The sequence below is a fragment of the Salmo salar genome, chromosome ssa19 (genome assembly GCF_905237065.1).
Source record: "Salmo salar chromosome ssa19, Ssal_v3.1, whole genome shotgun sequence".
Lineage (NCBI taxonomy): Eukaryota > Metazoa > Chordata > Actinopteri > Salmoniformes > Salmonidae > Salmo > Salmo salar.
Window position 1 is genome coordinate 52,526,981 of NC_059460.1, and position 27,284 is coordinate 52,554,264.

Sequence of the window (27,284 nt, forward strand, 5' to 3'; positions counted from 1 at the left end):
GGGGAGATTCAATCTCGTTTCAGCATATTTACTGGATAGGTTTATTTTTGACTCTGTGTTTATTTTGAAATCACACGTACGACAAAACAAAAGGCATTGATTGACATGTCATCTCTAGGGAACACAGCAGTGGTAAACATCCTACTCACCTGGCCACAGCTGTAAATGCCAGCTCCACGTTCAGGCCAGATTTAGCACTGGTCTCCATGAAGGGCACACCAAACTCCTGCACAGGGTAGAGTGAGAGTCCACCCAGTTTTAGTGTATTAAGTACCTGGTGTGTGTGTGTGTGTGTGTGTGTGTGTGTGTGTGTGTGTGTGTGTGTGTGTGTGTGTGTGTGTGTGTGTGTGTGTGTGTGTGTGTGTGTGTGTGTGTGTGTGTGTGTGTGTGTGTGTGTGTGTGTGTATCCCACATCTGTTGCTATGGGGTTATGATGTTACACTATAGGATGAATCACAATAATTGTTTGCTAAAATAGTAATTGCTTGCCAAAAATGTACTCTTTGTAATGGCAGTACTGGGTATAGGTAACAATCCTGGGTATAGGTAACAATCCTGGGTATAGGTAACAATCCTGGGTATAGGTAACAATCCTGGGTATAGGTAACAATCCTTCACATGAATTGCCTACATTACTACGCATATTATTTGTGAATTGTGGAAATGATGGGACATTTACATATTTAAATAATGTGCGTATTTTTTTTAGAACTATATATGATACAAAATGAGGTGAGGGCATTGGAAATGCTTTTGGCGGTTGATCTGCTTCTGTTCTGTGGGTGGAACTGTGTGTTCTTTTCGATGTATGGGTCCCGGTCTCTCGGGCCCTGGGATCCGGGAGAATGGGGTGGTCTGCCGGTCACTGTGTCACGTCCTGGCCAGTATAAGGTTAATTGGTATTGTAGTTTGGTCAGGACGTGGCAGAGGGTATTCGTTTTATGTGGTTCGGGGTGGTGTGTTTGTTGAAGGGGCATTTGATTTAAGTATTCTGGGGTTTTGGGGCACTGTTTGGTTTTCATGTATTCTATGTTGAGTCTAGTGTGTCTGTGTCTATGTTTGGTTAATTGGGGTTGGGACTCTCAGTTGAAGGCAGGTGTTGTCTACTTGCCTTTGATTGAGAGTCCCATATATTAGGGTGTTTGTCATTTGTGGGGAATTGTTGTGAGCACTGCTTTTTTTGGTTTAGCCTGCTACACTGTCATTTCGTGAGTACTGTTCATGGTTTTTGTTTTTTGTTTTTCCAGTGGATACTTTACTTGTTTTGTTAATTAAAGAAACATGAGTGTCCACACTTCCGCTGCGCCTTGGTCCTTCTCTCTCATGTATGACATTTTCAACGATGAGTACGACTTATTCTATGACACACTGATTCAAAGGTTTTTCTTTATTTTTTACTATTTTCTACATTGTAGAATAATAGTGAAGACATCAAACTATGAAATACCACAAATGCAATCATGTAGTAACCAAAAAAGTGTTAGATTCTTCAAAGTAGCCTCCCTTTGCCTTGATGACAGCTTTGCACACTCTTGGCATTCTTTCAACCAGCTTTCAAACAGTTGTTGGCTGCTCATCCTTCACTCTGCGGTCCAACTCATCAAAAACTATCTCAATTGGGTTGAGGTCGGGTGATTGTGGAGGCCAGGTCATCTGATGCAGCTCTCCATCACTCTCCTTCTTGGTCAAATAGCCCTTACACAGTCTGGAGGTGTGTTGGGTCATTGACCTGTTGAAAAACAAATGAAAGTCCCACTAAGCACAAACCAGATGGGATGGTGTATCGCTGCAGAATGCTGTGGTAGCCATGCTGGTTAAGTGTGCCTTGAATTCTAAATAAATCACAGACAGTGTCACCAGCAAAGCACCCTCCCACCATCACACCTCCTCCATGCTTCACGGTGGGAACTACATGTGCGGAGATCATCCGTTCACCTACTCTGCGTCTCACAAAGACACAGCGGTTGGAACCAAAAATCCAAAAGGACAGATTTCCACCGATCTAATGTCCATTGTTCGTGTTTCTTGGCCCAAGGAAGTCTCTTCTAATTATTGGTGTCCTTTAGTAGTGGTTGCTTTGCAGCAATTCCAGGCCTGATTCACACAGTCTCCTCTGAACAGTTGACGTTGAGATGTGTCTGTTACTTGAACTCCGTGAAGCATTTATTTGCGCTGCAATCTGAGGTGCAGTTAACTCTAATGAACTTGTTCTCTGCAGCAGAGGTAACTCTGCGTCTTCCTTTCCTGTGGCGGTCCTCATGAGAGCCAGTTTCATGATAGCGCTTGATGGTTTTTGCGACTGCACTTGAAGAAACTTTCAAAGTTTATGAAATTTTACGCATTGACAGATCTTCATGGCTTAAATTAATGATGGACTATAATTTCTCTTTGCTTATTTGAGCTGTTCTTGCATTAATATGGACTTGGTCTTTTACCAAATAGGGCTATCTTCTGAATACACACTACCTTGTCAAAACACATCTGATTGGCTCAAACGCATTAAGAAGGAAATAAATAATAATCCAAGATGGCGTAGCAGTCAGACGTCTTTGTCCTGTCGTGTCCCTTGTATATATCTTTTTCTACGCATATCTTTTAAAAATATTTTCCTAAACCTCAACTTCTAAATACTCTCCTGCAACCCGCCTCACCCAATGTGTCATGGATTTGTATTTTTTTTCTAAAGTATTTCTATTTACTTCGGATCTGGAATCCCTCAACTGAAGCTAGCCTGCTAACTACCTACCAGCTATCAGTCAGCAAACCATTGCTAGCGGTCATCAGCTAACCTTAGCTCGGAAAGCTCTTGCCAGTTCGAACAACGTGACTCAAACCAGAGCATAACGGACCTATTCTTTTTTTTATTTTTTATTCCCCCATATCCCCGGATTCCTACCGCAAACTCTTAACATTTTCATCTGGATCTTCGCAACTAGCTAACTGCAATCCCGGGTGACTACTCCAGGCTCGCGTTTCCTTCCCAGAGCAAGCACCAATTAGCCTAAAGCTAGCCTGGCCAGGGCTCCTGTGCTGCAACCGAAGCCCACTCCTGGGCTACAATATCCGGACCCCTTCTACTGCCGGTATGGGGCACGGAACCCCGCCGATCCTCTATGACTGGAATACCGACATAATCTGCCCGAGGATTCCAACAGGCCCCTCAGGCGCGACGTCCGCTGAAGGCCCATTCTGCTAACCGCGGCCTACTAGCTACCTAGAGCTATTTGGAACCCTACTAATTCCATGACTGGGCTATCGACGTCATCGCACGAAGAGGAAAAAACAGACTTACCCCCATTGCGACATCCCCCAAAGGCTAACTTGCTAGCCCCGGGCTGTTAACTGCTAGCTTGCTTGCCCCGGTCTGCTAACTGCTAGCTTGCCTGCCCCGGTCTGCTAACTGCTAGCCCCGGTCTGCCAACTGCTTGCTTGCTAACCCGGTCTGCTAACTGCTAGCTTGCCAGCCCCGGTCTGCTAACTGCTAGCTTGTTTAGCCCCGGCCTACTAACTGTTAGCTTGTTAGCATCAGCCTGCTAACTGTCTGAATTGCCGTGTTCCCAGTCAGCCCAACCACTCACTGGACCCATATGTTCACTTGGCTACGCATGCCTCTCTCTAATATCAATATGCCTCGTCCATTACTGTCCTGGTTAGTGATTACTGTCTTATTTCACTGTAGAGCCTCTAGCCCTGCCCAATATGCCTTAACCAACCATGTTGTTCCACCTCCTACATATGCCTAGGTTTACCTCCAATGTACTCACATCCTACCTTACCTTTGTCTGTACACTATGCCTTGAATCTATGCTATCGTGCCCAGAAACCTGCTCCTTTTACCCTCTGTTCTGAACGTGCTAGACGGCCAGTGCGTATAGTCTTTAGCCAAACTCTTATCCTACTTCTCCTCTGGTGACGTGGAGGTTAATCCAGGTCCTGCAGTGCCTAGCTCCACTCCCACTCCCCAGGTGCTCTCATTTGTTGACTTCTGTAACCGTAAAAGCCTTGGTTTCATGCATGTTAACATTAGAAGCCTACTCCCTAAGTTTGTTTTACTCACTGCTTTAGCACACTCTGCCAACCTGGATGTCTTAGCCGTGTCTGAATCCTGGCTTAGGAAAACCACCAAAAACCCTGAAATCTCCATCGCTAACTATAACATTTTCCGCCAAGATAGAACTGCCTAAGGGGGCGGTGTTGCAATCTACTGCAAAGATAGCCTGCAGAGTTCTGTATTACTATCCAAGTCTGTACCCAAACAATTTGAGCTTCAACTTCTAAAAATTCACCTTTACAGAAACAAGTCTCTCACTGTTGCCACTTGCTATAGACCTCCTTCTGCCCCCAGCTGTGCCCTCGACACCATATGTGAATTGATTGCCCCCCATCTATTTTCTGAACTTGTGCTACTAGGTGACCTAAACTGGGACATGCTTAACACCCCGGCCATCCTACAATCTAAGTTTGATGCCCTCAATCTCACACAAATTATCAACGAACCTACCAGGTACAACCCCAAATCCGTAAACACTGGCACCCTCATAGATATCATCCTAACTAACTCGCCCTCCAAATACACCTCTGCTGTTTTCAATGAAGATCTCAGCGATCACTGCCTCATTGCCTGCATCCGTAATGGGTCTGCTACCAAACGACCACCCCTCATCACTGTCAAACGCTCCCTAAAACACTTCTGCGAGCAGGCCTTTCTAATCGACCTGGCCGGGGTATCCTGGAATGACATTGACCTCATCCCGTCAGTAGATGATGCCTGGCTATTCTTTAAAAGTGCCTTCCTCACCATTTTAAATAAGCATGCCCCACTCAAAATAAAATTAACTCAACAAAATCTTTGCCACACACCCCTCCCCTTCTTCTTGTCTCAACATTTAAAAATTATACTCAAGACACATAATCTTCACACAAATGTTTGATGCTTCTCACTTTTGCCACACGCGCTGCCCAAATTGCGGGGTTCCCAAATAGGCATAGGCCTACAAGCTTGTGATTTCAAACAATCCCCAGCAGTTTTTTTAAAGAAGTTAATGGTCCTTGATTTCTCTGTCATGCTTTCTGGTGAAGTATTTTGAATGATTTCATTTATTTCTGTATAGATAGGAGCAATTATATAATGTTGGCAAATGTATTTCCATTTACTTTCCTATTGGACCCACTGCTATGCCATTTCTCTCCTTTTTTTATCAACTTTATTTCGTTGTCCAGATGCCAAAGGCACAATCCTAGTCATATTATCAACCCGTCCTAGTTGTTGCATCTTTAGATTCCTCCTTTTTCTAAGTTTGTAACAGATTGTAATCTCTGCCGCATATGGAACTGCTATCAGGTCCGCTGTTTAGAATGGTGTTTTCCCAGGTCCGCTGTTTAGAATGGTGTTTTCCCAGATCCGCTGTTTAGAATGGTGTTTTCCCAGCTGTGCTGTTTAGAATGGTGTTTTCCCAGGTCCGCTGTTTAGAATGGTGTTTTCCCAGCTGTGCTGTTTAGAATGGTGTTTTCCCAGATCCGCTGTTTAGAATGGTGTTTTCCCAGGTGTGCTGTTTAGAATGGTGTTTTCCCAGCTGTGCTGTTTAGAATGGTGTTTTCCCAGGTCCGCTGTTTAGAATGGTGTTTTCCCAGCTGTGCTGTTTAGAATGGTGTTTTCCCAGCTGTGCTGTTTAGAATGGTGTTTTCCCAGATCCGCTGTTTAGAATGGTGTTTTCCCAGCTGTGCTGTTTAGAATGGTGTTTTCCCAGCTGTGCTGTTTAGAATGGTGTTTTCCCAGGTCCGCTGTTTAGAATGGTGTTTTCCCAGGTCCGCTGTTTAGTATGGTGTTTTCCCAAATCCGCTGTTTAGAATGGTGTTTTCCCAGGTGTGCTGTTTAGAATGGTGTTTTCCCAGATCCGCTGTTTAGAATGGTGTTTTCCCAGATCCGCTGTTTAGAATGGTGTTTTACCAGATCCGCTGTTTAGAATGGTGTTTTCCCAGCTGTGGTGTTTAGAATGGTGTTTTCCCAGATCCGCTGTTTAGAATGGTGTTTTCCCAGCTGTGCTGTTTAGAATGGTGTTTTCCCAGATCCGCTGTTTAGAATGGTGTTTTCCCAGCTGTGCTGTTTAGAATGTTGTTTTCCCAGCTGTGCTGTCTAGAATGTTGTTTTCCCAGCTGTGCTGTCTAGAATGGTGTTTTCCCAGCTGTGCTGTTTAGAATGGTGTTTTCCCAGATGCGCTGTTTAGAATGGTGTTTTCCCAGGTCTGCTGTTTAGAATGGTGTTTTCCCAGGTCTGCTGTTTAGAATGGTGTTTTCCCAGGTCTGCTGTTTAGAATGGTGTTTTCCCAGCTGTGCTGTTTAGAATGGTGTTTTCCCAGGTGTGCTGTTTAGAATGGTGTTTTCCCAGCTGTGCTGTTTAGAATGGTGTTTTCCCAGGTGTGCTGTTTAGAATGGTGTTTTCCCACGTCCGTTGTTTAGAACACTGTTTTCCTGCAAATTTCATTTTGGCAAATGTTTGAAAATGACGGTTTATTGGCTGCCTCATTACATGAGTTACATGTTCTGGTAAGATGCATTACCATAATCTAAATGTGATTTCTGTCATTTTGAACACCGTGGGTGGACTCGCTAATGTGTTATGCACTCAATGCACATGGGTCCAGTAAATTTCTAAAATGGCCGGTAAATTAAAATCTTCCCGGTCACGTTGTCCAGCGCCACATTTTCCTAACAGAAACCCTGATGTGTGCCTGTGTGCGTGCGTGACAGAGGAGTTTTACTGTGTGTGTGTGTGTGTGTGTGTGCGAGAGAGATTTGTAGGGAATTTTTTACGTTATTATTACACAGTCTGACAATAACAAGGGTATCTGACGTCCGTCTCCCTTACAGCCATGCACAGTAATTTACTGTTACAAGCCTGTGAACACCGATGTGAAAAATGTATTTTGCGAACTCACTTCAAAGACTCCAAAAAAGGCCTCCCGAGTGGCGCAGTGGTGTAAGGCACTGCATCGCAGTGCTAGCTGTGCCACTAGAGATTCTGGGTTTGAGTCCAGGCTCTGTCGCAGCCGGCCATGACCGGGAGACCCATGGGGCGGCGCACAATTGGCCCAGCGTCGTCCGGGTTAGAGAAGGGTTTGGCCGGCAGGGAAGTCCATGTCCCAGCTCACACTAGCGACTCCTGTGGCGGGCCGGGCACAGTGCACACTGACACGGTCGCTGGGTGTACGTTGTTTCCTCCGACACATTGGTGCGGCTGGCATCCGGGTTAAGTGGGCATTATGTCAAGAAGCAGTGCGGCTTGGTTGGGTTGTGTTTTGGAGGACGCATGGCTCTTGACCTTCGCCTCTCCTGAGTCCGTACGGGAGTTGCAGCAATGAGACAAGACTGCAACTACAGGATACCAAGAAATTGGGTAAAAAAAATAAGAGAAAAAAAGACTCCAAACAATAACAACAGAAGGTGCACCTATGAATAAATAAGTCGAGAGATCAAGACACACCCGGACTGTCACCCGGACTGTCACCGGTCTGTGCAGACTAAAATAGATCGAAACCTAGACATCAAAAGGGTCAATAATGTGTGATTGAGTTTTTGTGTATTTTCTTTCCTAACAGCTCACCTTGGCCAGTTTCTCTCCCTCCTCTCTCTTCACCACTCTCTCGTGTGTTGCATCAGCCTGTAAGAGATCACAAACATCTCCTGAAAACATTTCCTTTCATCTATTCTCTGTTTCATCATCTACTCACACTAACAGCATCCTCTCCTTTATTTTCTGCAGAGACACATATATCTACCTCCTTTCGCGCTCTCTCCATTCATAGTAATGCACTCATCATCCATCCATCAATATCTACCTCGTTCTTTCTCTCTCTCAATTCATAGTAATGTACTTATTATCCATCCATCCATCCATTCATCCATTCATCCGTCCATTCATCCGTCCATTCGTCCGTCCATTCGTCCGTCCATTCGTCCATCCGTTCTTTCAGTGGGAGGGCTGACCTTGTTCCCCAGCAGCATTAGCACCACGTCCTGCTGAGCGTACTCATGGATCTCTGTCAGCCATGCCTGGAGAGAGGGAGGGAGAGAGGGAAAGAGAGAGGGGCAGAGAGACAGAGAGAGAAATAAAGAGAGAGAGAGATATGTGACTCGTTTCAGGAAACTAGGCGTATGTTGCACATCACTACTTCACAGGAGGGGCATTTGAATGTAAACATTTATTTTTTATAAAATGTTTTTTATTGTTGGCAGAAATGCCTTCCGGAACATGTGAGCTATCATGTGCCTTAATAACAAACTTGTATTCCATCCATAAATACTAATAAAATGGGCGTGGTTATGGCGTTGAACTGAGCGGATTCGTTTTTAGTGCTCTTCTGACAATTTCGACTAAACTTCTTTTCATCTCTTCTTTTATATCCTCGTAACACGAACAGCAATTTTCTTGGACAATTTCAGGCGTATCTACATCCTTGATGAATCGACTTAAACATAGTCCTCCTAAAACAAGAAGAACATCTTGCATCGACAACGTGGTCCAGGATAGGCCAGTTAGCCCTGCTAATTCAGCCAGCTCTACTAACACAGTTAGCCCTGCAAGGTCCTCACACCATGAGTCCGACATGGCTACCAACAATGTAGACGATCAAAACCAGAAGCAGAACCAAGGGGTTTTGGAAGCAATCTCTGCCATGAGGGAGGACTTTTCCACCAAACTCGAAGGTGTCCTAACAGGGATTAGTGAGGTTAAACGTGACCTTCAAGCCTACTCCACATGCTTGGACGAAGCAAAGGAACGCATTAGCATGGTGGAAGATACTGTCGTCACTGTCAAAACAACGACCGAAAAGTTTGGAAAAACAGATGGCGGACCTTACTTCAAAACTAAGCTCGCTCGACAATCTACACAGGTAGTCTAATTTGAGACTGGTTAATCTACCTGACAAAGTGGAAAATGGTGACACAGTTGCATTTCTCGAGAGTTGGCTTCCCGAGGCATTGGGGCCGGACAACTGCGTATTGAAAGAGCCCATTAGCTTCTGGCTCATACAAGCCTGAGAAACCACCCCTCTCCTTGAGTCCTTATCATGCGGAAAGGCAGGGCTATGGGAAAGGTGATGCACAGTGACCAAGAGATCATGTTCTTCCCTGACCTATCTGAGTGGCGCAGGAGTCTATGGCACTACATCTCAGTGCTAGAGGCGTCACTATAGACCCTGGTTCGATCCCGGGCTGTATCACAACCGGCCGTGATCGGGAGTCCCATAGGGGGTGCACAATTTGCACAGCGTCATCCAGGTTAGGGAAGGGTTTGGCCTGGGTAGGCTGTCATTGTAAATAAGAATTTGTTCTTAACTGACTTGCCTAGTTAAATATAGGTTAAATAAAACCTGCACCGAAAAAGAAAATTGCTACGACGGGGTCACACGCCAGCTCAGGTCCCTCAACATTGCCTATGGAATAGCCTTCTCAAATAAACTACGGCTGACTTACAATGGATGGTCACACGAGTTTGCATCTCCCTCTCAAGCCGAGGTGTTCATCCGTGGCATTCATGAATCTTCTTCCTAGTTGTGTTGCCGCTGTGAAGTTTACCACCACTCTGGACTAGGGAGAATTAAACCATCTTGGATTATGTGAAGAGGAATGCCCATAAAATTGTCAGAGACTCCAGTCACCCAAGTCATAGACTGTTCTCTCTGCTACCGCACGGCAAGCGGTACCGGAGCGCCAAGTCTAGGACCAAAAGTCTCCTTAACAGCTTCTACCCCCAAGCCATAAGACTGCTAAACAATTAATCTAATGGCCACCAGACTATTACGTTGACCCCCCACACCCTCCATTTGTTTTGTACACTGCAGCTACTTGCTGTTTATTATCTATGCATAGTCCTTTTACCCCTACCTACATGTACAAATTACCTCAACTAACCTGTACCCCCGCACACTGACTCAGTGCCGGTACTCCCTGTATATAGCCTCATTATTGTTATGTTATTGTGTTACTTTTTATTATTATTATAACATTTTTTTTACTCTAGTTTATTTGCTAAATATTTTCTTAACTCTTCTTGAACTGCACTGTTGTAAGTAAGCATTTCACTGAAAGGTCTACACTCGTTGTATTCGGTGCATGTCACAAATAAAGTTTGATTTGATTAGATTTTTGACTGTTGGCAAGCTAACTAACATCAGCTAATATTAGCTGCTACTGTAGTACTGTAGCTAGCATAACAGTTCAGTGAATAATATGGCGAGCTAGTCCACTCAAAGTTTCCTGATATTATTTGTAGCCTGTATGTGCTCTTTAAAAAAAAAATATATATATATATTTTTTTTGTTGCCTGGATGAGCTCATAAGTTAGCTCAGTTTCTTCTATATGACAGGCGAGATAGCTGTCTGTTGAACGTTGGACATCATGTTTAAGTTTATTTTTGTTATGTTGATAATTCTCTTCCATTGGATTACATAAAACACTGTGAAATGCCGGCAAAGATGTTTAGCACCATGTCAACTGACACATCGGGACCGTATTCATTCATCCTGCACCACCGAGAAGCATCGTGACTACTTTATATGAAGACTTAAGTTACGATCATATCCTTGGACTAAAATGATTGACACTCACGTGCAAGCCTGATCAGCATCATGTGCAAGGGCCTTTGGCTTACGTAGCACATATTCAATGGTATATTTTTTTCACACGTAGCCTGTTAATTTCTGATCTTTGATACTTTGAGGTTTAGAAACTTACCATGGTATACTACGTTAACGCTATACAGTTGAAGTCGGAAGTTTACATACACCTTAGCCAAATACATTTAAACTCAGTTTTTCACAATTCCTGACATGTAATCCTAGTAAAAAAAAAACCTGTCTTAGGTCAGTTAGGATCACCACTTTATTTTAAGAATGTGAAATGTCCGAATAATAGTAGAGAGAATGATTTATTTCAGCTTTTATTTCTTTCATCACATTCCCAGTGGGTCAGAAGTTTACATACACTCAATTAGTATTTGGTAGCATTGCCTTTAAATTGTTTAACTTGGGTCAGACGTTTTGGGTAGCCTTCCACAAGCATCCCACAATAAATTTGGTGAATGTGGGACCATTCCTCCTGACAGAGCTGGTGTAACTGAGTCAGGCTTGTAGACCTCCTTGCTCGCACATGCTTTTTCAATTCTGCCCACAAATTTTCTATAGGATTGAGGTCAGGGCTTTGTGATGGCCACTCCAATACCTTGACTTTGTTGTCCTTAAGCCATTTTGTCACAACTTTGGAAGTATGCTTGGGGTCAGATGTCTTGAGATGTCGCTTCAATATATCCTCATAATTTTCCACCCTCATGATGCCATCTATTTTGTGAAGTGCACCAGTCCCTCCTGCAGCAAAGCACCCCTACAATATGATGCTGCCACCCCCATTCTTCACGGTTGGGATGGTGTTCTTCGGCCTACAAGCATCCCCCTTTTTCCTCCAAACATAACGATGGTCATTATGGCCAAACAGTTCTATTTTTGTTTCATCAGACCAGAGGACAAAAAGTATTATCTTTGTCCCCATGTGCAGTTGCTAAACCGAAGTCTGGCTTTTTTTATGGCGGTTTTGGAGCAGGGGTTTCTTCCTTGCTGTGCGGTCTTTCAGGTTATGTCGATATAGGACTCATTTTACTGTGGATATAGATACTTTTGTGCCGGTTTCCTCCAGCATCTTCACAAGGTCCTTTGCTGTTGTTCTGGGATTGATTTGCACTTTTCGCACCAAAGTACGTTTATCTCTAGGAGACAGAACGTGTCTCCTTCCTGAGCGGTATGATGGCTGCGTGGTCCCATGGTGTTTATACTATTCTATTGACAGCTGAATGTGGTACCTTCAGGGGTTTGGAAATTGCTCCCAAGGATGAACCAGACTTGTGGTGGTCTACAATTGTTTTTCTGAGGTCTTGGCTGATTTCTTTTGATTTTCCCATGATGTCAAGCAAAGAGGCATTGAGTTTGAAGGTAGGCCTTGAACTACATCCACAGGTACACCTCCAATTGACTCAAATGATGTCAATTAGCCTATCAGAAGCTTCTAAAGCCATGACTGAATTTTCTGGAATTTTCCAAGCTGTTTAAAGGCACAGTCAACTAAGTGTATGTAAACTTCTGACCCACTGGAATTGTGATACAGTGAATTATAAGTGAAATAATCTGTCTGTAAACAATTGTTGGAATAATTACTTGTGTCATGCACAAAGTAGATTTAGACTTGTAGACTTGCCAAAACTATAGTTTTTTAACAAGAAATGTGTGGAGTGGTTGAAAAACGAGTTTTAATGACTCTAACCTAAGTGTATGTAAACTACCGACTTCAACTGTATGTATGGGCCATTTTACTAGCAGCAGACCCGATGTTGTGGATCATCTACCACTATTTTGGACTGTCCATACTATAACGGTAACGTTAGTCAGGCTTCACTAACTAGCGTTACTGTTTTAGGTGGCGCTATTCTTTGCTACTTTTCAAACGAATACTACGTGATATTTCACATATCATCTTGCTAGATATGCCTTTTGTTGTGATATTTCACATAACATCTTGCCTTTTGTTTTGTTCGTGAGGAGTAATGGCCCAGAGAAGACAAGAGACACTTTGTTTTGTTTAGCGTCGCTTAGGTTAGACTGCTCCCTTTAATGGATCAGTCATCCAGCAGGCTACACTCTACGATTAGGGGGAGGTGGGAGAGAAAGCGTTGGGTGTCTCGTTTAGGGAGACAAGGGAATGGGGTTTAGTGTTTTACTGTTATGATGGATTTGTTTGTTCTAACAGATCTTTACATATTTTCCTCACTACAGAATATTCATGTGGTTCTTTTGGTTACTAAACATATTTTAGATATGCCTTTTTGCTATAGCTTATTCCATGTTTACATCTTTGGTTAAATGACTTCAAATGTAAAACTGAAATTGACTTTGTGGAATGTCCGTGGAGTTTGTAAACTATCCAAGCTGAAACAGGTTATTACTAGGCTTAAACAACTACATTCATCTATTGTGATCCTTCAAGAAACACACCTGTTGAAGGATGAGCTACTTAAAGTACACAGGAGATGTCAAGGGCAAGTAATAGCATCCCGTTCCTCCTCTTATTCTTGTGGTGTGATGGTTTTAATTCACAAATCTGTTCTGTTTCAAGTGGATAATATTATAACTGATACAGCTGGTAGATTCATTTGATACAGGGAACTCTTTTGAATGAGTGTATTAATCTGGTTAATGTTTATGGTCCTAATGATGGCAATCACAACTTCTTTGAGAATGTATTTCTATTGATAGCCTCCCCTCCTGGTAATGTCCTAATGGCAGAGGATTTTAATTGCACTCTTGATCGTCATCTAGATTGCTCCTCTGGTTTAGACACTTCCTACTTGAAGAGTAGAAAGAAATTACAGCATTTCATTAAGGACTTAAATCTATGTGAACCTTGGAGGACTCAGAACCCGGGTAAAAGGGAGTATTCATGTACTCGTTGACATTTGAATCATATTCTTGTATAGACTACTTTTTAGTTTCTTGCTCATTACTTCCCAATGTAGCTGGAAGTGGATATGATAGTATTCTTCTGAGTGACCATTCCCCTGTGTCATTATTCTATAGGGATCCTCTAGATGGCGTTTGCATCCCAGATGGTTACAGGACCCAGACTTCTTACACTATGTTGGAGTGCATATAGATGTATATTTTACATTGAACACTGGCCAAACCTCAGCGAGTACCAGATGGGAGGCTTTCAAAGCATATATTAGGGGGCAAATTATATGTTTTACCAGTTTAAAATCAAATCAATTAAATCTAAAAATGAGAGAGACAGCAATATCAGAGAATTGGAGAGGGACGCTTTTTTGGATAACTCAGTAGAAGTAAACAAGAAATTATTTGCTCTTAAAGCTCAGAATGAAGAACTTTCCGCCTCAAAGGCTGCAAACAGCTTTACGAAACAGAAACAACCCTTCTACGATCAAGGTGAAAAACCTGGTAAATTGCTGGCATGGCGCATTAAGAAGTTAAATTCAGACAGAGCCATTAATGCAATTCATAATTTACAAGAACAATTATCAATGGATCCTGTAGAAATAAACTAAACATTTGCATCCTACTACAACACACTTTACAACTCTGAATCTCCTGAGAACTTAACTAATCAGACATCATTTTTGGATGGTCTTGATTTTCCCTCTATTTCAGAACACACAAATTGGATCTGGAAAAGGAATTGGATGGTGTCCCCTCCTCTTGTTTCCCCTCCTCTCTAAGGAGTGCTATAATCACTCTTATTCTGAAGCCTGATAAATCCCCAAGAAAATGTGAAAGTTACAGACCGATTTCTATTCTGAACTCCGACTCAAAAATGATTGCTAAAGCTTTAGCCAAGAGATTGGATAGAGTGCTCCCATATCTAATACACGAAGGCCAAAATGGCTTCGTGAAAAAAAAGTCAAGGTTTTCAACACGTGAGGAGAGATCTAAACATAGTGCATGTGTGAAGGATCCCCTGATAGTGCCATACTCTCACTTGATGCAGAGAAGTAATTCGATAGAGTTGAGTGGTCTTATTTCTTTGAAATGCTTAAGAGATTTGGGAAAGGGAATTACTTCTGTAAATGGATTACGATATTATACAGCGACCCCACTGCAGAAGTTGCCACAACCTTTTAAGCTTCTTTGGGGCACAAGACATGGGTGTCCGGCCAGTCCAGGACTCTTTCTTTTAGCTATAGAACCCTTTGCAATTACAGTAATGGCCCACCCGTGAATTAGTGGAATTAACCATAGGATTTTGAACATCGAGTGACCCTGTATGCCGATGATACCCTCGTATTCCTAACAGATCTAAAGAAATCTCTCTTCCCTCTCCAATTTAATTAACAACTTTCGTCAATTTTCTGGGTTTAAAGTTAATAAAACCAAATCTTCTATCCTCTTCCTCAACAAGCAAGAGAGACTGAATCCAGTTGTATAGCATCCATTTGTGAATACAGAACAAGGTTTCACATATCTTGGTATTAAAATCATACCAGAAATTAGCTCCTTGACTTCAACAACTTATGAACCCGTGGTAGTGAGTATAACAGAATCCATCAACAGATGGACATCATTGCCTATATCTATTATTGGTAGAAAAAATATCATTAAGATGAATATTCTGCCCAAATTTCTTTCTCTATTTCAATCAATTTCTCTGGCTCCACCACCTTTATTTTCCCCAAAGATCAGAAAGATACTCTCAAATTGTATCTGGAGCAACAGAAAACCAAGGCTTAGACTTTCTCTTCTTTATTTGCCCTATGACAGAGGGGGGTTGCAACTTCCAAACCTACAGTGGTATTACTGGGCTACACAGTTTAGAGCTACAATGTTTTGGTTCTCCAAGAAACCAAACTTACCCTGGTTGCAGACTGAAATGCTGTCCACAAAAGGCTTAACTTTGGATGGATATTTGTACTCTGCTCCCTTTAAGAAACTAAAGAAGAATACTACTAATCCCTTCGTTAAAAACATCCTAACTATATGGCACGCAGTATAGCAATATCTGGACGAATCCCCTGTATTATCCAGTTTTACACGAATTTGGGGCAATGACAATTTCATAACAGGTAAAAATGACTTGGGGTTTAAAGAATGGCCAAGAAAAGGTATTGTTAAATTAATTGATTTATACAATGAAAAAAGGGCTCATGTCATTTGAAGAACTAAAGGGAAGATTTAATTTACCACAAAAGCATTTTTTCAAATACTTACAATTGAGAAGCTTTATTTTTTCCAGTCTAAAACAATCTGCCCTACAACCTCCTTTGACCACTTTAGAAACACTCTCTGTTAATGTGTTATGGGAGAATGGCCGCTACGCATAAAGACAACTCTGATAGTAAGCGACTTCAGTGGATACAAGATATTCAGGAAGATATTTCAACAGAGGACAGGGGTACAATATGCTCTAGAGCTTAGATACAGACAATAAACACCCACCTGAGATTGTTGCTATTAAGCTCCACAAATTTGACCATAATATCCCAGACATGTGTGTTAAATTTAACACGCATTTTTGAACGTTGTATCATTGCCTGTGGGAATGTGCTGAGATACAAAAGTTTTGGAGCTCAGTACTGCACTATACTTCTACTCCAATATCTCCAATCCCTAAACTTTGCATCCTAAATCTTTACCCAGGGAATATCACTTTACATAGGAGAGAGAAGAAAATGGTTGACCTCTGTCTATTACAAGCTCGACGTTCAATTGCTCTCCACTGGACGTATGTCAGTTCCCCCTCACTTGGTCATTGGTTAAAATAATTAACGTCAAGCCTGGCTCTTGAAAAAAAAATATTAAATAGTTATATTACGAGTCTAGTTGGTTTAGCCACGGAAAAAGCCAGGAACCTTCCCGCTAGCCATGATTGTCTGAGATAATGGATGGGCTGGACATGCCAGGAGATGACTTTGGATTGGTCTGCCATGTAGCATGCTTCCGTCTATAACGTGAGCTGTTCAGTATGTGTTGATTGTCCTTTCTACCATGCCGTTTTTGAAAGATATAACATTAGCCATCGATAACTACACAAGTGTTGCAACTTTTCTCAACAACATTGATGCCATGAATTTAGCAGGTGCTATCGACAGATCAGTTGGAAAAAGTGATGGGCTACTTTCTGACACGTTAATATGTAAAGGACCTTCTATTTAACTAACAAATGATGGGTGAATATGCATACAAATCACTTGTAGCCTATCTGTCTTCAGTCCAAATAAATGTTAGGGAGTTTCAAAGAGAAAGTGCACAATGGTGTGATCACATCTAACGTGGATCAAAAAAGCTACTTTATGAAATCATCCTAAAGAGATTCATCCAGGTCAGATTTGTTATTTCTTTACATGATCGGACAGATTTTACTGCCTCTATAGCAAAAAAATTATGACATAGGCTCTGTTTAAAAACAACAACATTTGTGTTTTATGACAGAGGTTCCACCCATTTTTGACACTCAAAATATCTGTTCTATTTTATTCTGTTATCTTCCATTATATTAATTCTAAAACTATAATATAGACCCTATGTGTGTTAACTGTGATCACGGCATGGGGATGTATGCTAACCGCGTCACTATGTGTGCTAACCGAGTGAATTTTGGAACGCATCCTCATTTTTATTTATTTTATTTTATTTAACCTTTATTTAACTAAGCAAGTCAGTTAAGAACAAATTGTTATTTACAATGACGGCCAACTTGTAAAGCCCCCTGGCCAAACCCTCCCGTAACCCAGATGATGCAGGGCCAATTGTGCGCCGATCTTTGGGACTCTATGGGAATCCCGATCACGGACTCCCGTGATCAAACCTGGGTCTGTAGTGACACCTCTAGCACTGCGATGCAGTGCCTTAGAGGGCTGCGCCACACGGGAGGCTAATTGCTAATGCATGTGAAGAAATCAAAGTAGTGGAAGGTCTGAATTTAAACAAGAGGAATTTAGAACATGCAGCTGTCAGGTTACCTTGACAACGGTTGCAACAACAGGGTCAATATTAAATGTCTCTTTCTCCTTCCCGACAAAAGCAATGGCTATACAAAAGGTGCATGCTGACAAGAAAGAGGTAAAAATAGGGCTGTTTGAAAGAAACAGTTGTCACCCCTGTTCTCAGTTAGAGTAGTGCACTACTTGCATCTTCCTTTCTACTCCCCATTTTATGTCTTATTTCAAATACAGGTTAGTGGTCCCTGGCCGCCGTTTTAGCTCATCTGGTTAAATAGAGGTTAGCGTCTCTGGGGACCCATGATAGATTTCATGAAGGAAGCCAGTCAAACACGCCACCATTACTCTTTCCATGAATCCCTCTGTTTACACACCTCCTTCTCCATCATTTCATTATCTGTGCATTAGGATGGTCAACTCCATTAGGATGGTCCACTCCATCTCTTCTCTCTCTTCTATTTACTCTCTCACTCTCCATCCTGCTTTCTCTCCCTCTACTCTGTCTCTCTCATCTAGGCAGCTTCACTCATCCGTGCTTCATCTCTCCCCGTTCCTCAGCACTTAACGCCACCGGTTTTCCTACGATCTGATTGGGACTTTCAGGCACACCTGAAAGCAGTAGAGGCTCATGGGACACGCTCTGCGACACTGTTCATGTGATTAGTTTTGATGGCAGTAGGCTGAATAGAGGGAGAGGGAGATGAGAAAAGAAGTGAGTGAACACATGAGCTAGCCATTTGTCCTGCTGTGCTGTGTCCTTCTCTACCTGTTAGAGCAGAGCTCCATGTGAAACTCCTGCTAATGACAGCAGCGTTCTCTTATCTAATCACAGGGTGCTGGTCTACATGAGTGTTTTTCATTAACCCACATAATGAGACATATTTTCAGTTATGGTAATTACTTTCCATTAGATCTACTGTAGATCTGTGGCAGAGTGATCAGTGCTGGGAGGGAGGGTTGCTTGTGTTTAGAGATTGTGACCAAATCTATCGCAGTGCGTCTCAGTAAGTGCTTGTGTGTGTCCGCGTGCATGCTTGCGTTCAGCTCTAATTAACAGAAAGTAACAAACGAAAATAACCCAAAACTATATTTGAAAGTATACTGTATCTCTGTCTTCCATCTCACTCCTTAGTAGCCACTATGGAGGCCATGGATGGATGAATAAGCAAGCCAGCTCTACCGCTCGCCTCTACAGCTCTACTTCTCTCCTCTACACAAGCATCAAACCACGGTCATCGAGGGGAGTGGAAGAGGAGGAGAGAGAAAGAGAGAGGGCGGGTGATAAAGAGAGAGAGAGAGAGCAGGGATTCTAAATAACAAAGGAACAATAATTGATAGTTTTCAATTCAAATGGTCAACAAAAAATATATAAGCTTCTTAGCAAAGGGCAATTTATCAAGCAAGAATTTTGCCAGGACTGTCTGGGAGTGTTCTGAGCAGGGAGGGGAAAACTGAAAATGTGCTGTTATTGGCAGAGGTTTGGAACTCTCTTTCTTATTGGTCTATTAACTAATTTACCGCATGGGGATGTCGCCATGGAAGGCCAAAATTCCATTCCACCAAAAGAGTCTGAAATTTAACGCGATCTTTTCAAACAGCTTTTACACTAAAAGGGCATTATCATAATTTTCACAATTTCACAGTGCAATATACCGCGCATTCAGAAAGTATTCAGATCCCTTCACTTTTTCCACATTTTGTTACTTTACAGTCTTATTCTGTATTAAATTTAAAAAACTCTTCATCAATCTACACACAATACCCCAGAATGACAAATCGAAAATAGGTTTTAAGAAATTTTCAGACCATTTGCTATGAGATTCTAAATTGAGCTCAGGTGCATCCTGTTTCCATTGATCATCCTTGAGATGTTTCTACAACTTGATTGGAGTCCAGCTGTGGTAAATTAAATTGATTGGACATGATTTGGAAAGGCACACACCTGTTTATATAAGGTCCCACAGTTGGCAGTGCATGTCCTAGAGCTGGCCGCCCTGCCAAACTGAGTAATCGGGGGGAAAAGGGCCTTGGTCAGGGAGGTGATCAAGAACCCAATGGTCACTCTGACAGAGCACCAGAGTTGGGAGATGGGAGAACCTTCCAGAAGGACAACCATCTCTGCAGCACTCCACCATGGTAGAGTGGCCAAACGGAAGCCACACCTCAGTAAAAAGCACACAACAGCCCGCTTGGAGTTTGCAAAATGCACCTAAAGGACTCTGACCATGAGAAACAAGATTCTCTGGTCTGATAAAACCAAGATTGAACTCTTTGGCCTGAATGCCAAGAGTCACGTCTGGAGGAAACCTGGCACCATCCCTACGGTGAAGCATGGTGGTGGCAGCATCACACTGTGGGGATGTTTTTCAGCAGCAGGTTTATTTAAAAATATATTTAACCCTTATTTATTTAGGCAAGTCAGTTAAGAGCAAATTATTATTTACAATGACAGCCTACCAAAAGGCAAAAGGCCTCCTTGTGGGGACGGGGGCCTGGGATTAAAAATTTAAAATAAATACAGTATAAATATAGGACAAACCACACATCACAACAAGAGAGACAACACAGGGCAAAATAGAAATTGGCCTATAACAGTTAGAATCAGCTTGATCTCACTGTTTAAATAAAGGACGAACCGCAGCTGCCTTCCAAGCAATGGAAACCTCCCCAGAAAGGAGAGACAGGTTAAAAAGGTTGGGGATAGGCTTGGTGATGATAGGGGCAGCAACCTTAAAGAAGAAAGGGTCTAAACCATCTGACCCAGATGTTTTTTGGGGGTCAAGTTTAAGTAGCTCCTTTAGCACCTCGGACTCAGTGACTGCCTGCAGGGAGAAACTTTGTAGCAGGGAAAGGGGAAAAAGAGTGAGTAGCATCGGCGATAGTTGCATTAGAAGGGTGGGAGATGAGGAAATGTTGGACGGGCAAGGAGGCATGGCTGAGTCAAATAGGAATCCTGACTTAATGAAGTGGTGATTAAAGAGCTCAGCCATGTGCTTCTTGTCAGTAACAACCACATCATCAACATTAAGGGACATTGGCAGCTGTGAGGAGGAGGGTTTATTCTCTAGGTCTTTAACCGTTTTCCAGAACTTCTTGGGGTTAGACCCACAGAGAGAGAATGGCTCCTTAAAGTAACTTCCGGATAGCCTGAGTGCACTTATTTCTCATTTGCCTGAATGATAACCAGTAAGCCTGAGTATGCGTGTGCCTTTCGCCAACTGCAATTCTTGAGGTGGAATAACTCCACAAGATCACGGTCGAATCAGGGGCTGAACCTGTTTTTAATTCTCATTTTCTTTGTGGTGGCGTGTTTGTTAGGACTACCTGACATGATGACTCCTTGCTGTCCCCAGTCCACCTGGCCGTGCTGCTGCTCCAGTTTCAACTGTTCTGCCTGCGGCTATGGAACCCTGACCTGTTCACCGGACGTGCTACCTGTCCCAGACCTGCTGTTTTCCTGCTGTTTTCTCTCTAGAGACAGCAGGAGCGGTGGAGATACTCTCAATGATCGGCTATGAAAAGCCAACTGACATTTACTCTTGAGGTGCTGACTTGTTACACCCTCGACAACTGTGATTAATATTATTTGACCATGCTGGTCATTTATGAACATTTGAACATCTTGGCCATGTTCTGTTATAATCGCCACCCAGCACAGCCAGAAGAGGACTGGCCACCCCTCATAGCCTGGTTCCTCTCTAGGTTTCTTCCTAGGTTTTGGCCTTTCTAGGGAGTTTTTCCTAGCCACCGTGCTTCTACACCTGCATTGCTTGCTGTTTGGGGTTTTAGGCTGGGTTTCTGTACAGCACTTTGAGATATCAGCTGATGTAAGAAGGGCTATATAAATACATTTGATTTGATTTGTTAATATGGCTTGGGGGCAGTATTTCGACGTCTGGATGAGAAGCGTGCCCAAAGTAAACTGCCTGTTGCTCAGGCCCAGAAGCTAGGATATGCAAACAATTGGTAGATTAGGATAGCAAACACTCTAAAGTTTCCAAAACTGTTCAAATAATGTCTGTGAATATAACAGAACTGATATGGCAGGCGAAAACCAGAGGAAAATCCATACAGGAAGTGGGATTTTTTGATGTGGGTATTTTTCTATTGAATGCATATAGAGTATCTACATGGTTAGGACCCAGATTGCAGTTCCTATGGCTTCCACTAGATGTCAAAAGTCTTTAGACATTGTTTCAGGCTTGTTTTCTGAAAAATGAAGAAGAATGAGACCTTTCTCTCAGTGGACCGAGGAAGAATGCAGAGCTGGTTTGCGCGCGTGACCGATTGTGCGCCCTTCATTGTTTTTCCTTTCTATTGAATACGCTATTGTCCGGTTGAAATATTATCAATTATTTAGACCATTGACAACCTGATGATTAATTATAAACATCATTTGACATGTTTCGCCAAACTTTACCGGTACTATTAGGATGTATTCGTCTGCATGTTTTGACCGCCTTGGAGCCAGTGGATTACTGATCAAAACGAGCCAACAAAACAATGTTTTTGGGATATAAATAGGGACTTTATCGAACAAAACAAACATTTATTGTGTAGCTGGGACTCTTGTGACTGAAACCATGTGAAGATCTTGAAAGGTAAGTGATTAATTTTATCGCTATTTCTGACTTTTGTAATTCCTTTACTTGATTGTAAAATGTTTGTATGCTTTTGTAAGTGGGGCGCTGTCCTCAGATAATCGCATGGTATGCTTTCGCCGTAAAGCCTTTTTGAAATCTGACAAAGCGGCTGGATTAACAAGAAGTTAATCTTTAAACCGATGTATAACACTTGTATTTTTTATGAATGTTTATTATGACTATTTCTGTATTTTGAATTTGGCGCTCTGCAATTTCACCGGATGTTGTCGCTAGCGGAGGTGGGTCGCTAGCGGAAAGGTTAACATTACCACTGAAAATATAAAAAAAGAAGGTCCAAGCATCTTCGACAGAAGGGATCAAGCTGATTCTATACCAATTTCCAGATACTAGGAGGTACTGGGAGACTTGTCAGGATCAAGGCAAAGATGAACGGAGCAAAGTACAGAAAAATCCTTGATGAAAACCTACTCCAAAGCGCTCAGGACCTGAGACTGGTTCACCTTCCAACAGGACAATAACCTTAAGCACACAGCCAAGATAACGCAGGAGTGGCTTCGGGACAAGTCTCTGAATGTCCTCGAGTGGCCCAGCCAGAGGCCGGACTTGAACCCAATCGAACATATCTGGAGAGACCTGAAAATAGTTGTACAGCGATGCTCCCCATCCACCCATCCAACAGAGCTTGAGATGATCTGCAGAGAATGGGAGAAACTACCCAAATACAGGTGTGCCAAGCTTGTAGTGTCATACCCAGGACTCAAGGCTGTAATCGCTGCCAAAGGTGCATCAACAAAATACTGTGTAAAGGGTCTGAATACTTATGTAAATGTGATAAAATGTTTTTATATTTGCAAAAATGTCTAAAAACCTGCTTTTGCTTTGTCAGTATGGGGTATTGTGTGTAGATTGATGAGGGAAAAAAAACAATTTAATCAATTTTAGTATAAGGCTGTAACCTAACAAAATGTGGAAAAAAATCAAAGGGTCAGAATACATTCTGAAGGCACTGGACATACCACACACACACACACACACACACACACACACACACACACACACACACACACACACACACACACACACACACACACACTACTGACACCTGCATGCACACCCACATTCCATAGATGATGTCATTGTGTCTCATTGTGCTTATTCAATATTGCTACACGTATGCACTGCATAATCTCATGTACATTTCTTTACTTTTTCTATACTTATCAAAGCAACATGCTTTTTAGATGATCACATTCATATTCATATTTGTATTTATTTTATTTCTATACATTTAAAAATAAGTTGGAATATTTATATACACTGAACAAAAATATAAATGCAACATGTAAAGTGTTGGTCTCATGTTTCATGAGCTGAAATAAAACATCCCAGAAATGTTCCATACGTTAGTGAGTATTTCTCCTTTGCCAAGATAATCGATCCACCTGACAGTTGTGGCATATCAAAAAGCTGATTAAACAGCATGATCATTACACAGGTGCACCTTATGCTGGGGACAATAAAATGCCACTTTAAAATGTGCAGTTTTGTCACACAACACAATGTCACAGATGTCTCAAGTTGAGGGAGCGTGCAATTGTCATGCTGACTGCAGGAATGTCCACCAGAGCTGTTGCCAGAGAATGTAATGTTCATTTCTCTACCATAAGCTGCATCGAACATCATTTTAGAGAATTTGTCAGTATGTCCAGTCCAACCAGCCTCACAACTGCTGACCACGTGTATGGCGTCGTGTGGGCGAGCGGTCTGAATAGCCTTAGTGAAGAGCTCAGTGACTTTCAACGTGGCACCGTCATAGGATGCCACCTTTCCAACAAGTCAGTTCGTCAAATCTCTGCCCTGCTAGAGCTGACCCAGTCAACTGTAATAGATGTTATTGTGAAGTGGAAACGTCAAGGAGCAACAATCGCTCAGCTGCGAAGTAGTAGGCCACACAAGCTCACAGAACGGGACCGCTGAGCGCTGAAGCGTGTAGCTCGTAAAAATCATCTGTCCTCAATTGCAACACTCACTACATAGTCCCAAACTGCTCTGGAAACAACGTCAGCAAAATAACTGTTCGCCGGGAGCTTCATGAAATTGGTTTCCATAGCCGAGCAGCCACACACAAGCCTAAGACCACCATGCGCAATGCCAAGCATCAGCTAGAGTGGTGTAAAGCTCGCCACCATTGGACTCTGGAGCACTGGAAACGCGTTCACTGGAGAGATGAGTCACGCTTCACCATCTAGCAGTCAGATGGACAAATCTAGGTTTGGCGGATGCCAGGAGAATGCTACCTGCCCGAATGCATAATGCCAACTGTAAAGTTTGGTGGAGAAGGAATAATGGTCTGGGGCTGTTTTTCATGGTTCAGGCTAGGCCCCTTAGTTTCAGTGAAGGGAAATCTTAACGCTGCAGCATACAATGACATTATAGACGATTGTGTGCCCTGACATCAACCCCATCGAACACATTTTGGATGAATTGGAACACCGACTGCGAGCCAGGCCTAATCGCCCAACATCAGTGCACGACCTCACTAATGCTCGTGGCTGAATAGAATTAAGTCCCTGCAGCAATGTTCCAACATCTTGTAGAAAGCCTTTCCAGAAGAGTGGAGGCTGTTACAGCAGCAAAGGGGGGGACCAACTCCATATTAATGCCCATGATTTTGGAATGAGATGTTCGATGAGCATGTGTCCACATACTTTTGCTCATGTAATGTAAACATACATACATACATACATACATACATACATACATACATACATACATACATACATACATACATACATACATACATACATACATACATACATACATACATACATACACACACACACCATTACACCTTTTTTACTGTTATTGTTGATGTCTGAATCTGAAATCTGAAAGAAATGTGGAAAGAGGGAGAGAGATGGGGAGAAAAGGAGAGAGAGAGAGAGAGAGAGAGAGAGAGATTGAAGGAGAGAGATAGTACATGGTTCTGTACCTAATGGGTCTGTACTTAATGAGAGTCAAGGCCAGATGCAGGGTGGGACGGCTTCTCATTCTCATTAAAGAGCTTTTCCAGCTGACGGGAGAGCAGAGAGCAAGGGGAGGATTTGTGCTGCTCGCTCTCACAGAACTAGAGTAAATCTGGTGTTTGTAAGTATTCCTGCACATACACAAGCACACTTTCGCAAAACACACACAAACGTATTAGATATACCTTACTGAACCAACAAACCAAGTTAGGATCCAATTAACTGGCTGTGCAGGTTTGTGTCAAAAACTCATCAGTAATGATAAATATTGCACGTTTCCCTAAACATGTCTTTGGGGAGGAAAATACAGAAAACACAAGAGCTGAAACTGTGAACTGAATTTCAAGGAGAGGAATGTGACTGGAATAATATCAGAAGTTTAAAGGGAAGGGGAAAGTGGGAGCCATTACATATCCAACATACTTTATGTACTGTATAATGCATGAATATGTTATAGGTAGTAAATAAACTGGAAACTAAGCTCCTCATTGGTCAACCACTGGAGGTCTGTCGACTGAAAACAAGTGCTATTGGTTGGACTGATGTCCTTAATAACAGGGCATTAAAAATAAAATCTGCAGTGATATGCTGGTAAAATCTGCAAGGCACCAGGAATCAATGTGATCCCGAATATACATTCTTGAGTGATTCAACTGCAGACACTGTAAAAGATAGTTCTATAGTTCTGGGCAACAACTCTGTGTGTGAGCTTGGGTTTGTTTGTTTGTTTGTTTGTGAGTGAGTGAGTGAGTGAGTGAGTGAGTGAGTGAGTGAGTGAGTGAGTGAGTGAGTGAGAGAGAGAGAGAAATATACAGTACCAGTCAAAAGTTTGGATATACCTACTCATTCAAGGGTTTTTCTTTATGTTTACTATTTCCTACATTGTAGAATAATAGTGAAGACATCAAAACTATGAAATAACACATATGGAATGATGTTGAAACCCAAAAAGGGCCCACACATTTTCTATAGGATTGAGGTCAGGACATTGTGATGGCCACTCCAATACCTTGACTTTGTTGTCCTTAAGCCATTTTGCCACAACTTCGGAAGTATGCTTGGGGTCATTGTCCATTTAGAAGACCCATTTGCGACCAAGCTTTAACTTCCTGACTGGTGTCTTGAGATTGTGCTTCAATATATTCACATCATTTTCCTACCTCATGCTGCCATCTATTTTGTGAAGTGCACCAGTCCCTCCTGCAGCAAAGCACCCCCACAACATGATGCTGCCACCCCCGTGCTTCACGTATTTGCTCCCAAATACCCCCGTATTTGCTCCCAAGGATGAACCAGACTTGTGGTGGTCTAGAATTATTTTCTGAGGTCTTGGCTGATTTCTTTTGATTTTCCCATGATGTCAAGCAAAGAGGCACTGAGTTGGAAGGTAGGCCTTGAAATACATCCACAGGTATACCTCCAATTGACTCAAATTATGTCAATTAGCCTATCAGAAGCTTCTAAAGTCACAACATAATTTTCTGGAATTTTCCAAGCTGTTTAAAGGCACAGTCAATGTAGTGTATGTACACTTCTGACCCACACTGGAATTGTGGTACAGTGAATTATAAGTGAAATAATCTGTCTGTAAACAATTGCTGGAAAAATTACTTGTGTCATGCACAAAGTAGATGTCCTAACCGACTTGCAAAAACTATAGTTTGTTACAAGACATTTGTTTAGTAGTTGAAAAACGAGTTTTAATGTTTCCAACCTAAGTGTATGTAAACTTCCAACTTCAACTGTGTATACACGGTTTCTCTAAGACATTATGCTGCACATATGTTAAGAGAGAGAGAGAGAGAGAGAGAGAGAGAGAGAGAGAGAGAGAGAGAGAATACTACAGCAACAACAAGAAAAATACAGTATAGGCACAAGTTCTTGGCAATCAGCCTCAAAACGCAATGTGAAGTGAAGTTGAGTACTATGGGGGCGATCTCTCTTTCGCTCTCGACCTGTTCTCCACCAGCCCAGCTGCAATCAGCTGAATAGAGGTGGTGATTCTATGGTGTGATGGATGAAGGCACCAGGAGGCCATCCCAGACCCACTTCCACCAGCCAAACGCAGAGGCTCAAAGCAACGGGTATGTAATGCAGCAATCAGAGATAACTTTGTTCTGAATTGCAGCCAAGTTCAGGGGAGGGCATCAGCAATCTGAGCA

The 27,284-nt window shown here is 42.4% G+C and overlaps 1 protein-coding gene across 1 annotated transcript in view; it reads right to left on the bottom strand.

Annotated features, from left to right (window-relative positions):
* The window catches only part of rab26 (RAB26, member RAS oncogene family), a 134,364-nt gene that overhangs the window by 1,550 nt on the left and 105,530 nt on the right, over positions 1-27,284 (bottom strand). Inside the window, exons 6-8 of the mRNA XM_014158416.2 lie at positions 7,984-8,049; positions 7,601-7,657; positions 150-226 (exon numbers count right to left, since the gene is read on the bottom strand). Of these exons, the coding sequence (XP_014013891.1) occupies positions 150-226; positions 7,601-7,657; positions 7,984-8,049 (200 nt within the window). The remainder of the gene's footprint in view (positions 1-149; positions 227-7,600; positions 7,658-7,983; positions 8,050-27,284) is intronic.